Below are 18,860 nucleotides of genomic sequence, written 5' to 3' on the forward strand. Positions count from 1 at the left end.
TAATGGGAATATACCCTAAAGAAACCATAACTGCCACCCAAACAGATACATGCACACCTATATTTATTTTGGCTTTGTTCACAGTAGCAAAGAATTGGAAACAATGCAAGTGCCCACCAACAAACAAATGGATAGAGAAGCTCTGCTATTTTCACACAGTGCAATACTATGCTGCATTGAAAAATAAGGAACTCATGAAATATTTCACAGAATAGGTGACCCTGGACAACATTATACTGAGTGGAATATCTTGGTCACAAAAAGACAAATACGGCATAATCCACTGTTATAAAAGAGAACTGCCATAGGGATTAGGAGGAGACTGAGAAAGATGGGATAAATAATGTGTAGTGCATTGAAAAAGGTGAGGAAAAAACGGTTTAAAAGGGATATATGATTAGATGTTATTGTTATGACAGGAGTTCAGAATGAAGGTAGCATAGTGGAGTAGACTTGGGGGGGAGGGATTAAATAGCAATGAAATAATTTTTTCTTTTACTTTTCAAAAAGAAGTGAATTGGGGGATGGTTGGGCAGGGAGAAAAGTGCAACAATGAATGAATGGAAATCCAAAGTGTCTCTAAACTTTCATTAAAATAAAATTTTAAAAAATCATTAGCTCAAAATAAAAAAAGGGCAGGAATCCCTTTTAGCTCTTACTGGGAGCAACTTAGATAACTGGAAAAGTGTTCATGTATTCTTTAAACATTTTATGGAATTCTGTATTTCCCCGCAAATCACTGAGCACATGCAACTATGTAGTACATATACTACAGTGTGGGAATCATTGAGCACATACTAGTGTGAGATTACATACTTAGCTTTCTAATGAAAGACTTTTACCTGTTTTCTTTTATAGGAATATATTTGTCCCAGATGTGAATCAGGCTTTATTGAAGAAGTGACAGATGATTCCAGGTATTGTACAAGATCGTGGAAAATGTGACATTCTTTTAGAATTCTTTTTTATCAGTATTAGCTGAATGAAGAGACTTTATTTTCTTTTCTCTGCCAACAGAGTGTGTATGTGCTTCGGGGTGAAGTGGGATATAAGAAAATGGAATAGAGTAGGGGAAGAAAAATAAGAAGCTTTAGAAAGTGATCTAATAGTGGGTGTTATGAAATCCACTGCTTTTGATTGTGCATGGCATTCTCAGGGAACTTCTGTGTTGATACCAGAGTAAAACTATTAACGTTTTCTGAGATTACAAGGTTCTCTGAGATTATGAGATTTTTAGTGACCACTCTGTCAATGACCAGAAGATAAATTGCTGGAAGAGTGGAAGAGTGACCTCTGAAAAAGATAACCAATAAGATTATAATTCTAGATTGTTGTAGCCTAGAAAATGATCTTATTACTTGGATTAAATCCTTCTTAATAAAGTCAGGAGAGCATCAATAGGATGACTTTTTTTCCCCTCCTAGACTAAAAAGACATTTTTCTTCTTGGAGAGTTATCTGATTAAACATTGTTAGACAAATAAAGAAGTTCTGCCTGGATAAAAATGATCTGTAATCTGAAACTTTATTCTTCAAAGTACTTTTGAAGGTGTTCATGACAGTAGATAATTCTTGTACTATTACTGTTGGCAGAATCTAAAGTTGAAGGTCCCTTCCACAACCAGGAAAAGCTACAGTCTTGACAGTATGTACTATTAGCTTGGTGTTACTAATGATTGCTGATTATATGTGTAAGTGAGCTGGAGCTTTTATGGTAGTATATAGCATGGGATCTAGTTTGTTACAAATATTTTCGGCTAATAACCTTGGTTTTAAATAATTGAGTACCATACTAAGATTAGCATGACAACAAAAATGATTAATTGTGTGTGATGGCATGCTAACTTTAGATAAATCTTTTTCTTTTTTGCTATTATAATTGCATTTTATACTTATTTCAGCACTTTTGCTCTGCATGTGTTAAATAAAAGATGTATCAACTGGAGAGGGTAATTAATGGGCTTATTTTTTTAAAAAAAATTTCTTAAGAGTAATCCCAGTTTAATTATGCCTGTGTACAAAGTACAGCCATAAATGAGGGTAATGTTTAACTTTAGGATGAGTCTTTTTCTGGAAGGAACTGTGAATCCTACGGTTTCCACCCTTGTGTGCCTTCATGATTTTTTCCATGTTCTTTTGTATAGCACAGGTTGTACTATGTGGATACAGTTGGCAGTGACTACTCAAATGCAAAAATTATACCTCTTGAAAGAGATCAGTATTTTACATGGATGAGGGGGGAAATAATTTTTTTTGTAGACTTAAGTATTACTGCATGGTATTTCATCTTATAAAGTTCATAAACAAAACATTTGAATACTTGACAGTCACAAAGTTAAGTATGGATGAATGATAAAAATGAAAACATTTTTGCATGTGGCCTATTTTCTACTGGACACTTTTAGAGGGACACTTTGTTCATTTTCTTAAGCTTTGTAACATTTATGGAAACCTTGTGGTTGGTATTTTTATTATCTCTTCTCTGTGATTAGCTGTATTGTTTTTAGTTGAGTAGAATTATAGTTTTGGGGCCCCAAGGATATTTGAAAGTCTTCATGATCATGTAGTAAGTCTTGAGCAATAAAAATATACACAAAAAACATACATATGCAGCTTTATTTCTAAAGTTACTTGATATTTATTTAATGTATATGTGTCTGCTCTTTTTAGCTTGTTCTGTATTTGAAATAATTTTTACTAAAGTGTTCAATTTATGAAACATACACAGATATTAAATGACATTTTTATTTTTAAATTTTTGGTTTTTGATTTGGATTTTAAAAAATTCTTCAGCATTTGTTTATGTAGATTTTTTATTTGAAGAAAAGACAGAAAAGAATTATGAGTTTCTTGTCAAAGCTAGTCAGTTATTCCTAACTATATTCAGGAAAGGTTGACACATTGAACAAAAGATTTTGACAGAAATTCAGATTTAGTTTTAAGGGAGAAATTGGTTATTTAAAATTGTTAAGTGCTAAAAATAAAAAAAAAGTGTAAGTGCTGGCTGTTTTATCAGATCAGTGTTTTCCTGTATGGAAACAAACATGATTTTGGTTTCTACATATTTTACTTCTCAAGATATAATTTTTTATAAGCTATTGTAGTTTAGAACAGTTCTTTCTATAGACACTTGGAAGAAAGTCTTATGTTTGTACTGAGAACTGATAGACTTAGTAGTATCTGCTCTGTTAGAACAAGGGTTTTAATTTGTGTTTTTTACAGTAACATATCTTAGGCACACAGACACTTGATTTATTATGACAGTTGAGGTCACTTTTTCTGATTTTTATGTGTATGGCTTTTAGGGAATTGTGAAGAAGTAAGTAGAGAGGATAAATTAATTTCTAATAAACTGTAGAAAGTGATAAATCAGCAGAGAGAGAAGAGGAAACTGTTGTAGATTGGAGGGTAGTGTGAGGAAACATCCTGCTTGTTCTCCAGCTTAGGTAGATTCTGTATCTGAGCTTTAAACGTTCTTTGGTATGTATTCAGAGAATAAGGCATGAAAATGATTACATAAGGAATGGCATTTGCTTTGTTTCTTCCCTCCCCCACTCTTGTTTCCAGATTAACCAGGGTGTGTTTGTTTCCTTAATGACCTCAGTACATGGCCTGAGTTGATATCCTGAAAATGAAAGTTATGTGTAGTAGTTTGTGGACTGTTTCTCTCTCTCTCTCTCTCTCTCTCTCTCTCTCTCTGTGTGTGTGTGTGTTGTAATTCTATCTCCTCCCCTCAAAATGTTGCATTACTTTACTCTCTTTGTAAGTGTTTATAAAGCAATATGATCTACTATTCTCATTATTCAGAGTCTTGGGGAATAGGTAGTTATTTTGCTTTTAATACATGTGATATTAATTCAGTAACAATAATTTTTAATAGTTTCGGGGGAAATTATTAAAAAGAAAAATCTACTCTCAAACCAGAAAACTTCTCCACGGGAGTAGAAGTGGCTTTATTATTAAACATTAAATCAGATTGTGATGTGTCACAGCAATCTTCTAAAGAGATAAAAAAATAAATACATTTTATCCTTTATAACTGAGTAAGATACAAAGTGGTTAAAATTCTTGGCTGCTAATCAAAAGGTTGGATATTTGAACCTACCATCAGCTCTGTGGAAGAACAATGTAAGCAATCTGCTTCTACAAGGATTCTTGTTAGGTATGTCCATGACTCATAGTGATCCTATAAACAACAAAGCTGAATCTTCCTCTATCCTGTGCCTTGGAAACCCTCAGGAATATTCTGCTCTGTCTGTAGGTTGTTACTTGACAGCAGTGAGCTTTAAACTTAATAGAGGCAAATCTTACTTGGAACTTCTGGATAAGTTTGAACTGCCACTATTTTGGTTAGCATCTGAGCAACTCTTGACCATTGGGCTACCATTAAAAGTTATCTAAAGTGGGGGGGAGGGTTGGGAAGGGAGAAAATTGCAACAATGAATGAATGCAAATTTAAAAAAAAGAACATATATATATGTGAGAGACATCTCATCAGCTTATATTTTTTTATAACAATTGTTCACTTTTGCAAAAAAAAGGGAGAAGTTCATGTAAATTTATAGATTAAGACAAAACAAGTGTGAGAAGAAGCCAATCATTGTTGAATTCCAATGAGGAGAAATTCTTTTAACATTTCCATCAATTAATTTTTTCAAAATAAAATTAGAATGCAAAAGCATTGAAAAAAAGCAAGTAAATATTCTTGAATTTGTACCTTTTTTTGTTTGTTTATTTTATTATTTTTGTGTGAGTGTACCATCAAATCAGATCTGACTGGTACAGAAGGAGATTGTCCCTCCTTCCCGGGCAGAGCATCTGGTGGATTTGAACCGTGCGCCTCTGGGATTGTAGTTGCAGTTCCTTGCCACTAGGCCACCAGAGCTCCCCAAATTTGTACCGTTTAAAAAAAACTTATCTAAAGTGAATTCTGAAAAAACAAGGAAGAGGATACACTCTTTTTTTTATTAGCAGTATTATTGTTTACTGTCAAGTTGGAGCTGACCCATAGTTGACCCCTCCAGCAGACTTTTAGAGGCATTGAATTGTATGGGAGGAGATTGCCAATCTTTCTCCTGTGGAGCAGCTGGTGGATTTGAACTCCCTGCCTTTGGGTTGTTAGAGCAACTTGTTGCTTAGTAGCCAGCCATCAAAGCTCCCTTACTTATGGTCAACAGAATTTTGATTTATATTTATCTTTACATAGTATAGAATGTGGTGCTACAGTGTTTTCAAAGGAGATGATTTCTCTGTATAATGTATGACAGATTGTTGTTAAGTGTCGTCGAGTTGTAGGCAACTCATAGCTACCCTATGAACGAAAGACCTGGACTCTTGTATAACTTTCATCCTTTCTCCAGGTTCATAGTGTTTCCAGAGGCAAGCTATTTCGGAATTGGATGCCACTCTTGCTTCCAAGCTAGTTTTAATCGGGGAGCTCCACCAAACACTGTCCACCATGGATAATCATTCTTGCATTTGACACATCAGTGTCAGATTCAGCTTGACAGCAACCATGAGTTACCTCTGTACAGCAAGTGGACAGACCAGGGCTATACACCGTAGAAGATTATATGTATTTGTGGCATTTTTGAAGTACAGGCTTTGCTTTCTTGTATTTGTGAAAAGAGTGAAAGGACTGAAAGATGTGGGTGAGACAATCCCAGGTGTTCATGATGCAGTGGGATTTAAAATTAGTGTCACATTTCAGAACAGGTATGTTGTTGTTAAGTGACTTCAAGTAAGCTATCACTCACAGCAACCCTATGAACAAGAGATTTAACCTTGCCCCCCTAACCTTTTGCCATCCTCCTGATCTCTGATGTGCTCAAGCCCTACTGTGTCAGTCCGTTTTGTTGAGGGTTTTCTTCTCTTTTTGCTGACCCGCTGGCGTTCCCAGCATGGTGTCTCTTTCCAAGGAAAACTCTGGAGGGGTACGTGCAGGTGTCTTAGAAATGACTTCGCAGAAGAGGCAGCATTTGAAGTGGGCTCTGATCGGTGGATACTCATACTTATTACTGTCCAGTTGGAAATGACTCGTAGCTGACCGTCCATTGGGTTTCTGAGGCTGCATATTGAATGAGAAGAGATTGTCCATTTTTTCTCTTAGAGTTGCTAGTGGATTAGAACTGCCAGAGAGGTAGCACCTTTGGGTTAGGATCACAGTTTCCCTACAGATTTTACATCATCAGGACTGATGGGTAGAATAATTTAAAAATAGGATGAATTATCAGAGAAGAGTAAATTTATTGAGACCTTTTGTGCTGTATTAAAAGTGAAACATAATTTGGAAGAAAAATCTTGTTTTATTTCTTAGCTTCTTTGAGAATAAATAGGTTTTTCTAGTCTTGCCAACTCACATTGGAACTGCATTACTTGGCTGTGAAGTCCTTCTGCCTTCTTTAATGGTGGCCCTTCTTTCCCATTTTTCACTTGATTCGCTGTAATTTTGTGATTGGTAATATTTTTGATAGATTAATCCACATGCTAGTTCCCCATAATTTCCTTATTAGTTGTCCTATTGGGATGATTTGTTTTTCCTTATTGGGCTTTGCTCTCATTATACCTTTCTATAATTAGCTCCAGGGAGGGGACTGGCTTCCTGGGAATAGACTCACCACTCATTCCTTTTTATCTTTAGTTTTTTAGGTGGCGGCAGCAGGATAGATAATAGCACATCAACACATTTTGCAGAGGTAAGTATTCCATTGGCTGAGAGTTTTTAGGAAGTTAGTGGGTGTTAAAATCATGACAGATATTTACTTACTGTAGAAAAAACACCAGAGTATAAGTGAATGTATAAGAAAAATGTAGGCAAAGATAGTCTTTAGAAAGATTTGTGTGTTCAGTACCTGAAGCTTTGGTATGTTATTTTTTATAAACTCTTGATTAGGAGAAAGTAACAGTGTAATAGCTGTATTGTCTTAATTAAACATAGTAATATTTTCAGTGTTTTCTGCTTATGATGTGAGAGTTAAGAGCTTATACTTTGTTGAAACAGTAACATAAGGTCTGCTGTTGCAGCATGGAAGCTACCAGGTGAAGAGTAGGCTAGGATGTGTTGTAATATGTATCATGATAAAGGATAGGTTCAGATTTGTGCATGGGTGTTGGTTTCTAGAGATTATCTTCATGAGCATGTTAGTTTGGTGTAGTTGGAATTAGGGGACTGGGATAAGATACTTCCCTTCTAGATCCTAGAATGGAACTTTAAATAATTTCTAATTCTTTAAGTAATGTGGTATCTGTATTTTTTTAAAAAAGAAAAACAACCAAAAATTTTAACTATTATTTGAAAATACAGTTAGTCTGTATCATTGAATACCATTTTATAATACATGCAGAGAAATTTGCTTTTCAGCATTTTTATCTATTGACCTTCAACATCCTCTTTGTTTTTAATCCACAAACATGATAGCCCTGAACCTAGCCCTGAAGGGGCTGTCCAAAAACCACCCATGCTTTTACCTCTGCTGTCCCACAACTTGTTTAGCTCTGAAAAGCCAATGGACATGAAAAGAAATAAAACCTTTCTGGATCTTATTAACATCTTCCAGATATAGCTGAAGTGCCTAGAGAACATGTAAAATTTTTTTTGGTATTTGTATTTTGTGTAAGTTAAAATTGCTTTAACCTGTATTTGAAAAATGATATTCAGTAATCCCTTAAGTCCCCCAAGTCTCTAAGTTTCTCTCATTTATTTTCTGAATGTAATTTAAGATCTGTAGTCTTTCAGGTTTTCTTATTATTAGATTTATAGTCAAGAAACTTTCAGAGCTTGAGTAGTACCTCAGCCCCTCCTTCAAAGGCCGGACTCAGCCCCAGCACGTCGTCCACGGGTAGACCTGCTATATTAAAGATGTTTTCTTTTGTTATGACCTATAGTGCTTAACTCTTCTTAATATTTGTTGTTGTATGTGCCATTGAGTCAGCTTACAACTCCACAGCAATACTATGCACAATAGCTCTTCACCCAGCTCTATCCTGAGCCAGCCAGTCTTACTGTCTCTGGCACACCTAACCCTCATTACTCCAGCTATTGTGTCATCATCTTTAACTGTGAACTGATTTGGAATGTGCATTGGCTGAGTGATTAAAAATTTATTTTTCTTGCCAGGCCCAAAAAGCTTTCTGATTTTTATATTTTCTCTTTCCTGTGTGTGCTATTCCTGATAACACAGATTGTCACATCCGCATTATGCATATGCAAAAGAAACCTCATCTGATTTTATTTAAGACTTTTTAGGAAGTGGAAATAAGTTGGTTTGTCATTTTTTCAAGTATGAATCATCAGGAGGAGATGTATTGAGTAATGAGGAAAAAATAAATATATATATACATAGTTTCCTAACTTTAGTAATGCTAAATTTGATACTGGTGGCAGATTACTTCAGGTGTTAAAGTATTTTGCTGAGTCATACGGCCAGTGACTTCATGCTCTTTAACTATAACAGGATACCATTTTTGCATAGTTTTCTTTCTGTAGTATTCTCTGAATATTTCAGTCTTCTTCATTTTCACTAATATTTTGCATTTTAAGGTGGGGGGGCAAAGGAGGAAATTTGTGTAAGATTATAGATGTTGCCAAAGGTTAAAAAAAAAACACCCCAAACGACTATGAGGTATCATCTCACCCCAATAGGAAAAGCACAATTTAACAGAACAGCAAACAACAAATGTGGGTGAGGTGGCGGAGAAACTGGAACCCTTATTCACTGTTGGTGGGAGTGTAAAATGGTGCAACCACTATGGAAGCCTGTATGGCGCTCTCTCAAAAAGTTGCAAATAGAAATGCCATTTGACCCAGCAATTCCACTACTGGGAATATACCCTAAAGAAACATTAACTGCCACCCAGGCAGATATACGTACACTCATGTTTTTCGCAGCTCTGCTCACAATAGCAAGGAGTTGGAAACAACCTAAGTGCCCATCAACAAACAAATGGATAGAGAAGCTGTGTTATATTCACACAATGGAATACTACGCTGCATTGAAAAACAAGGAACTCATGAAATATTATTCAAAATAGATGACCCTGGAGGTCATTATGCTGAGTGAAATATCTCAGTCACAAAAGGACAAATACTGCATAGTGCCACTGTTGTAGAATGGGACTGGCATCAGGGTAGGGGTGAGACTGAGAAAGATGGGATAAATTATGTATACTGTATTGAAACAGATGAGGGAGAGAACTGTTTGAAAGCGATACATGATTGGGTATTATGGTCATGACAAGAGTCCAGAATGAAGGTTGCATAGTGGAGTGTACTGGGGGTGGGCAGAATTGTATATCAATGAAAGAATTTTTCTTTTACTTTTCAAAAAGAGTGTACGGGGGGGGAGGGGTGGGCAGAGAGTAAAACACAACAATGAATGAATGGAAATCTAAAGTCTCTGTAAACGTTCATTAAAATGAATTTTAAAAACCCCAAATGTCAACTACACACATAAACTATACCAAACAGGGGAAAAAAACAACAACCCAAACAAAAAAACAAACAAAAATCCCACCAAAAAAACCAATACATAGGGAGCTTTGGTGGCCTAGTGGCAAGAAGCTGCACTGCAAACCCAGAGGTACTTGTTTCGAATCCCCCAGATGCTCTGCTGGAGAAGAAGGAGCAGTCTCCTCCTGTACTAGTCAGATCCGATTTGACGGTACACACACACAAAATAATAAAATTTTAAAAAATACCCCAAAACGATCCCAGTACAGTATTGTGTGTTTTTAAGAATAAGAGTTACAAGCAAATTTTTGGGAATAATAGTCCGTTAGGAATAAGAATAAGAAGCAAACTTTGGGAATAATAGTCTGTTAGGAATAAGAGTAAGAAGCAAACTTTGGGAATAATAGTCTGTTAGGAATAAGAGTAAGAAGCAAACTTTATAGTCGGCTTGCTTTCAAGGAACTGATTATTGGGTTGTGTAGTAAATTATAATAAAGCAAATAAGAACAAGGAAAGGAATACAGGGAGTATAAAGTTTTATTGTGGAAGATTATATAACAAGTACAGTTAGAAATGAAAATTTTCACAGTAGTAAACTGTGTACATCAATTTTATTTTTCATTTCATGAATTCTAGACATTTATTCAAAATTATCTCACTTGAAAAAATTATCTTAAAATCAGACAGGAGCTCCAAAAAGTGGTACAAAGAACAAAGCAAAATAAATTTATAGTTATAGACATAATAAAAATAAATCCAAAAAACCCAACCTGAAAATAAACAATATTGGACAACTTTTAGATTGATATATGGACATTTTCTTTTTTCACTTCTTTGGGATAAAGGGAAAATTTTGAACTAGGTTAAAACCGAAGCTTTGAACCAGTTCTTCCCAGTTCAGTGAGGCCAACAGTGGAACAAAGTAAAAAAAAATGTGGCATACTAGAATAACCAGAATAGGGAAAATGACAGGTCAGCACCCTACTAGAAACTTAATCTCCTACCAAGAAAACAGAGGCAGAATGCAAGGTTGCATAACAGTGCTTCTTTGATTAAAACAATAATTTCTGAACCAATAGTGTCAGGCTCAAGGATTGTGGCTGTCTGTATTGGTTTTGAACCTGTGTTGCTTTCCACAGTTGTAGCCGTAATCCAGTATCACACATCAGACTCTAGACAGGGCTCACTAGAACTCTTCTGAGTTTCTTATAAGGAATTTTCCCCTGATTTGGCATAACCATGCTTTACAAATTTGGGGTTGTTTGGATTTTCCTGTGTTAGCCATAACTGAACCATTTTGAAACCCTGGGTTAAAACTGAGCAGTAAGTTCTAATTAGTTCACTTGAATTTTTATTTCCCAAAGGGTTGATTGATTGACTTGGGTTTGTTGTTGTTGGGTACTGTCATTGGAACGGTCCCATGCATTGCTGACTCTCTGCTGGGTTTTCAAAGGCAGTAAATTGCATGGGAGGAGTTTTCCCATCTATTTCTTCTGTGAAACACCTAGCTAATGGACTAGAACCACCATTTATATTGGTGGTGCAACTCCTTACCACTAAGCCATCAGAGCTCTCTAACTTGAGTTTAGCTACTGGGAATGTTAGTGTGTTATAGGTTTCAGTGCTAACCTTAAGGTTAGAGATGTGAATCCACCAGAATCTACTTGATGGCAGTGGAATAGGTTTTAGGGGTAAATGGTCAGACTAACAAATGCAATGAAGAGATTGGGAGAGTCTCAGTCTTTGGAAGACTAATATTTTTAAGAAGAGATGTCATATGACATAGTGATTAAGAGCACAGCCTCTCTGGTCAGAGGATACCTGAGTTCATATCCTAGGTTTACAACTTACTAGTTTAATAACCAACAAAATTACTTAGGCTCTCTTTAAGTGCCTCTGTCTCCTGGTCTGTAAATTGAAGAATATAATGCCTACTTCTCAGGTTGTGAGGATCACATTAGTTAATACTTTGAAAGTTTAGACTGATATGCCTGCTGTATCAAATCAACAAGTCACCATGGAGTCAAAACTGACTCATATCTAACATCCTAGTGGATTTTTGGAGACTATAAATCACATGGGAGATGATCCATTTTTGCTGGTAGATTCAGACCTTTGGTTTGACAGTGTGGCCTCCCTTGCCTGCTGTATCACTTGTTCTGTCTTTTTCTCATTGCTTTTGAGTCAGAACTGACTTCTACCTGGGCCTTCAGTGGATTTTCTGAAGGCTGTAAAATGTATGGGAGAAAATTGCCCATCTTTCTGTCATGGAGGAACTGGTAGATCTGAACCACCTACTTTGGGGTTGGCAGCACAGTTCGTTACCCACTAAGGCACAAGTAAGGAGCTCTGGTGGTCTAGGATAAGAAGCTGTACTGCAGTCTGAAAGGCATGTGTTTCGAATCCACTAGATGCTCTATGAGAGAAGGGTGGGATGTCTCCTCCTGATTTACTGCCTCTGAAAACCCACGAGAGGGTCATTTCATCCTTGAAGAGAGTGAAATTTCACTACAAAGACAGAGGAGAAAGAAAAAACCAAAATGGATGTCAAAAGAAACTATGAAAATTGCATAAGAATTTTGAGAATCCAAAACAAAGGGAAGAGGTGCTAAACAGAAAATTGCAAAATGCAGTTTGAGAAGACAAAGTAATATAATGATAAGCATGAAAAGCTAGAGTCAGAATAAAAATGGAAGAACTTGGCATTTCTCAAGCTGAAAGAAATAAAAAATAAATTCAGCTTCGAGTCAATACTGACATTATTCTCAGTAATGTGGAGAGGTCTCTCTCTCCCAACAGAATACAATGCATCCGATCTCCTAATTGCTAGTGCCAAGAGTATTGATTATGGATTCAAGTAAGAAGAAACATTGATAATTTCAATCTTTTCTCCAGCTATCATAATGTTGCCTATAACTGTTGGGGAAATTTTTTTTTTCTCCCCCCTGATGTTGAGATGTAAAATCCATATTGAAGGCTATAGCCTTTGATATTCTGTAGCAAGCACTTCAAGTCCTCCTCACTTTCAGCAAATAAGATTGTGCTATCAGCATGATTCAGGTTGTTGATGAGTTGTCCATCAATCTTGATACCACATTCATGCTTAATAAATTTAGTCGTTACTAAGACTTTATAGAGAAATAACACGTGAACTACAACCCTGCACGGTAGATAAAATTTATTTACATGGAAAAGTTGATAGAAACCTTCCCATATTTTATTTAGCTGGTAATTTCAACAAGGGCTTATATTTTTCTTTATTTTTTAAAAGTCAGTGCTTCCTATACAATGAAGAGGTTATTTTCTGTCATTATTGTTAAATGCCTTCAGGTCGACGTCACCTCAAAACAACACTATGTAAAACAAAATGAAACCTTGCCCAAACTAGTACTAGCCTCACAGTATCTGCTGTGTCTCCTAGTATATTGTAGCCACTGTGTTAATTTTATTGATGGTCTTCTGATCTTCCTCCTCTTCTCTGACCTTCCACCTGGGTGTTTGTCTAAGCAAAATGTCTATTCAAATCTGCATTCATTTATTTGTTGTTGGAGAAGCATAAAAGGATAGAATTGCTTTGTGAGATGGAGCAGAGGAGGAGAGAAGGATACCAGATAAATAAGACCTATTTGAGTAATATATGTGGCCAATGAAGAATGAATTTTAAAATGTTGCTAGCTGTTTGTAGAGAGACAGAATATTGCTATAGTGACGTCCCTGGTGATAACATGGGGAAGGGAGCTCAGGCTACCTGAGAATTCTATTTATTATTTGAGTTTAAGAAATACACTCTTTGAGTTAATTCAAAAGAATAACACATTTGATTGCCTTTTTATTTAATAGACAGTTTTCCAGTTGGGGCCACTCTCCTCTCCTACAGGAGGGAAAAAACCCTCCCGGTGCAAGAGATGGAAGATTTTAGAAGATTGTTTGTTTAATGAATACACATTTCCATGGTGACAAAGTTATTCCTTGAACATTCAAGAAATGATCCCTGAAAGCCTGATTTATATATTTATAATTGTAAAACTTCTTGGAGTTTAAGGAAATTTGGTTATAAGGTAATGGGTTTTTTATTGATTACTCTCTTCAAGGTGGAGGGGCTTGGTGATGCAGCTTTTGAGTGAAAAATAAATTAGCTTAGCTATAGTCAATACTCTTGGTAACAGCAGCCAGGAAATCAGGAGACGAATTACATTGGGAAAGTCAGCTGTGAGGGACCTCTCAAGAGTACTGAAGAGCAGTGATGTAAGGCTGCAGACTAAGGTGCACCTGATCCAGGCTATAGTCTTTGCAATTACGTGCATCAGAGAGTTGGACAGTGAATAGGGATGATAGAAAGAGAATTGATGCCTTTGAGCTGTGGTGCTGGAGAAGAGTGTTGAATATACAGTGGACTGCTAGGAGAACAAACAAGTTTTGTTTTCAAGAAGGTGAAGCCAGAATGCTCCTTGGAGTCAAGGATTCCAAAGCTTTGTCTGACATAAATGTTTGGGAGAGTGGAGGGACAGCACAGGAGAGGAAGACCCTCAGTGAGGTGGATCGATTCTGTGAGTGGAGTGGTGGAAATGAGTGTGTTTGAGACGGCAAAGTTGGCACAGGTAGAGCGGCATTTAGGGCTCTTGTACATAGGGTCACTATGAGTCGCAAGCAACTCAATGGCACATGACAACAACAACAGGCAAGGCAGTCTTTTTTTGGTCAGACTTTTGGTTTTCAAATTTTGGACTATGGATGAGAGCAACTTTGTTAAATTAAAATAAGATGTCAAGTTTTCCCCCACATTTCAAAGGTTTTGACTCTGTCTTAGTGTCATTTAGACATTTGATCTTGAGCGGCACTGTTTGGCTTCTGCCTCAGGTTACTGGAACGTAAGAGAGATGACTTCCTGGGAAAAGAACTTCTGGGTGTGCATGCACAAGAGGGTAAAGTGCTTGGAGCAGACTGATTTATATGCATTTAAAACATTTTTTTTTCTGTATGTTACATAAGCAGCAATAAAAATTATTTTAAAAATACCTTATATCCAATATTCTAATTGCACCCTTTCTCTCTATATAGTGCCTTACAGGTTTTGTCCTGAGGTATGCTGCTGCTGTTATTATGTGCTGTTGAGTCAACTGTGACTCATAGCAACCCTATGTACCATAGCTCTGAACCCTTCCTTGTCCTGAGTCAATTTCATCATCTCCAACAGACCTAATCTCATTTCTCCAGTCAATCCATCTCATCCTGAGGCATAGATATGGAAAGATAGTATAAAAATACTCAGAAGGTTTTTTTTTATTATTTGTGTCAGTGTACCGTCAAATCAGATCTGACTGGTACAAGAGGAGATTGTCCCTCCTTCCCCGGCAGAGCATCTGAAGTTTTTTGGTTATAATCATAGTATTGTTGTATTTCTCTTGGGGGAAAAAGTTTTCTTAACATTATATAATGAGTCCTTTTCATAGTTACGAAAATTATGTATTTCATGATCTTCTTAGTCTTTCGTGTCTGTACTATATTTACTATTATCCTGTTAGATATGTCTAGTTATATATAGTGATGAATCTAGAAATTTGAACAAATTTAGAAATAAAACAAAGAAGCTAGAGAGAAACATTTCATTTTTAATTGAAATTGGTGAGCACAGTAGATCTGTGTCCAAATGAACACCCCAAGTCTATATAGACTGACGCTCTCTAGAATTAGGGGTTAAGTACTAGAATTGCTTCATTTAGATCTATGTGACTTCCTAATAGATGCATTCCATTGTTGCTGATTATTATTATAAATTGGAAATGATCCATAGTGACCCTCCAGTGTGTTTTCCAAGGCTATAAATCACACAGAAGAAATTACTCATCTTTGACGTGAGGAGCAGTTGGTGGATTTGAACTGCCTGCCTTTGGTTTGGCAGCCCAACTTCTTATGGGTTAGCCACCAGAGCTTCCTGGTTGCTGTGTACTGTTGAGTTGGAACAGACCTGTAGCTGACCCACCAGTGGGTTTTCAGAGGGTGTAAATCACATGGGAGGAGATTGCCCTTTTTCCTCCTGTGTAGCACCTGGTAGATCTGAACCAAGTACATCTGAGTTGACAGAGTATGAAATTTCCTCTTACTTAAGTATACTGTCTGGAAGCACTCATCCTTAGAAAAAGACATCAGTCTGTGCTTGGAGAAGTGGAGGATCAGCCATGAAGAAGAAGATCCTCAAGAAGATGAATTGACACAGGAATGCAGTGATATACTTAAGCATAGCAAAGATTGTGAGGACGGTGCAGGATAGAGCCAGGTTCTGGTCTGTTGTTCATAGTGTTACTTTGAGACATAGTCAACTTGATAGCACTTAACAAAATAGGAAATTCTAGAATATTTAAACAGAAAAATGGTTGATCTCTTGAGAAAAGTAAGAAGGGATAAGAGAGAGAAAGAGACATTAGGATGCTTTTAAGGGTGAGAGATTATGGTCCTTTTGATTGTGATGATGGTTTCAAAGATTTATATGTGTGTCAGAATGTTACCAAATTATACATATGTGCCATTTAGTGCATTATTTACATATGAATAAAAAGTGATAATTTTTATGACCATCTACTTCTGAAATAGCAGGCCTTCGAAAAACCTATGTACAATAGAACACATTTAGACTAGCAGATAGGACAACTGAGGTGGAGCCCACAAGTATGGAAACACAGAGGAGGAAGATTCAGTGATTGGGGTAATGAGGGTAGGTGTGTCAGAGACAGATTGGCACAGGATAGAACAGGGTTTAGGGCTTTTGTACATAGGATCACCATGAGCCGCAGGCGACTTGACAGCACATAACAACAACATGGTAACATGAAGAGATTAAGATTGTTAACAGATTGTGCCTTGGCTCCACAATCATGACTCTTGGTACTAGCAGCCAGGAAATGAAAAGACTAATTGCATTGGGAAAGTCTGCTGTCAGAGACCTCTCCAAAGTACTGAAGAGCAACAGTGTCATTCTGGAGACTAAGGTGTGCTTGATAGAGGCCATGGTCTTTGCAGTTACTTGCTATGCATCGGAAAGCTGGACAGTGACTAGGGATAATAGAATTGATGCCTTTGAGTACTGGAGAAGAGTATTGAATATACAGTGGACTGCTAGGAGAACAAACAAGTTCATCCTGGAGATGGTGAAGCCAGGCTGCTCCTTGGAGGCAAGGATTCTGAAGCTTTGTCTGACATACTTTGGACATGTTGCAAGGAGGGACCAGTCCTTGGAGAGGGACATCATGCTTGGGAAGGTGGAGGGACAGCACAGGAGAGGAAGACCCTCGATGAGATGGATAGATTCAGTTACTAGGGTAATGGGTGTGTGTGTCAAAGACAATGAGAATGGCACAGGATAGAGCAGGGTTTAGGGCTGTTGTACGTAAGGTCACTATGAGTCACAGGTGACTCGATGGCACAAAACAACAACATGCTAATGTAAGTTTCTGTCAGCATTTTGTCCAACTGGAATTGGTTGTAATATTTTTTTCTCTAATATGACATTTACTATTTATTAAAATTTCCTGGGATGATTTTTAGAATGCATGCCATGATTACGATTTTTTAGATAATTGACAATTTCTATTAAATTCTACTAAATTTCCATTAGAGATATATCAGGGATATAATTTATACACCATAAAATTTGCCTTTTTAGAATGTACAGTTAAGTGTCTTTAGTATATTTAATTATCACCACTACCTCCAGCATTTTTTTAACACTACAGGAAGAAACTCTGCCCCCATCATCAAGTCTTTTTTCTTTCTTTCTCCCCAGGAGCCTTCTCCCTTCACTTAATAGAAATGGAATAGAATATACACTCCTTTGTAACTGACTTCTTTCTCTCTCTTATCATAATATCTTCAGGGCTCATCATGTAGCATGTAACAGTGCCACAGTCCTTTTTAGGGATTATTCAGCTATGTGGATGAATGTTATCTTTAATTTATCCACAAGTTGATGGACGTTTGAATTGCTTTTACCTTTGGCTGTCATAAATAATACTGCTATGGGTATTTGAATACAAATTTTTGTGTGGACATAGGCTTCCAGGTCTCTTGTATTTTAACTAGGACTAGAATGGCTAAGTTTGGGGAGCTCTGGTGGCCTAGTGGTAAGGAGCTGCAACTACAATCCCAGAGGCAAATGGTTCGAATCCACCAGATGCTCTGCCGGGTAAGGAGGGACAATCTCCTCCTGTACCAGTCAGATCTGATTTGACGGTACATGCACACAAAAATAATAATAATAATAAAAAAAAAAGAATGGCTAAGTTAGTAGTGTTTAACTTTTCAAAGAACAAGTCATAATCATCTATAAATTGTGAGATGCAGATGTATATGTGGTGGTGTAGTCTGTAACTTATTCTACTCCTAAACAAAAGGATACAGATAGAACCCACCAGTTCCTCTGAGGCAGGTAGATTGGCAGTCTCCTCCTGTTAAGATTTACAGTTTGAGAAACTAGATTGAAGGGCTGCTGTGAATTGAAATTCACTTGAGTTGATGTGTATATGATTAAATCTCAGAAAATTCTCCTAAGTAGAATATATCTATCCTACTTTTATACTGGAATATATAAATATTTGAGCTCAAATATTTTAATAATGTCTTCAGTGAGAGTAACTATTTTTTAAAAGATACAGTAAGATTTATTTAGGACAAATACTTGTCAAGTTAACTGTTACTGTGATTATTTTTGGTGTTTCACAAAAACTATAATACTGTTCTCTATTAGTTTTCACTTACATAAGCCGTGTCCTGAATACCCAGTTTTGTTTTAGGAGCTATTTTTTTTCTTCTTCTGTTATTCTTACCTAAGTCTGCTCAGTTGCACATGACCTAAAACTATTCTTATCCTTAGTGTTGATTTGGTGTAATTTTGCTTTGTGTGCTTTTTTTGTTTTTATCCTATTTTCTGTGATCAGGATACACTATTATTTTGGGTTGAAAATGGGGTGCACATTGACTGTTACTATTACTTTGTATTAATTTGCAGTTTCCAAAACAAGTAGTAAAATATTTCATGGTGATGCTGAAGCCACTTCTAATTAAGCATGGCCTTCACAATTTTTACATATATTGGGTGTGATAACACTATACAATGATTATCCTACAGCAGGAGAAGATAAAATAGATGAATGGGATCTGCTAAGAATGAAATCCCTATGCGCATCCAAAAACTTCTCCAACGGGGTAAAAAGGGAAGCCACATACTGGGGGAAAAGTATTTGGTAATGAAAGATCAGATAAGAGACTTATATGTTGTTGTTGTTGTTATGTGCCATCAAGTTGCTTGCGACTCATAGCGACCCGATATACAGAATTTATAAAATACTTGAGCACCACAACAAGATAAAGGTAAATAATCCAATAGAAAAATGGGCACAGGATATGAACAGACACTTCACTGA

The 18,860-nt window shown here is 36.6% G+C and overlaps 1 protein-coding gene across 1 annotated transcript in view; it reads left to right on the forward strand.

Moving 5' to 3' along the window:
• Window positions 1-18,860, forward strand: part of RNF115 (ring finger protein 115) — a gene marked incomplete at its 3' end in the record, with an annotated part of 108,887 nt that overhangs the window by 61,849 nt on the left and 28,178 nt on the right. Inside the window, exons 2-3 of the mRNA XM_006899539.1 lie at window positions 859-917; window positions 6,640-6,694. Of these exons, the coding sequence (XP_006899601.1) occupies window positions 859-917; window positions 6,640-6,694 (114 nt within the window). The remainder of the gene's footprint in view (window positions 1-858; window positions 918-6,639; window positions 6,695-18,860) is intronic.

Source organism: Elephantulus edwardii, unplaced genomic scaffold, assembly GCF_000299155.1.
Source record: "Elephantulus edwardii isolate Elephantulus edwardi_28Jun2011 unplaced genomic scaffold, EleEdw1.0 scaffold00260, whole genome shotgun sequence".
In the NCBI taxonomy this organism is placed as follows: domain Eukaryota; kingdom Metazoa; phylum Chordata; class Mammalia; order Macroscelidea; family Macroscelididae; genus Elephantulus; species Elephantulus edwardii.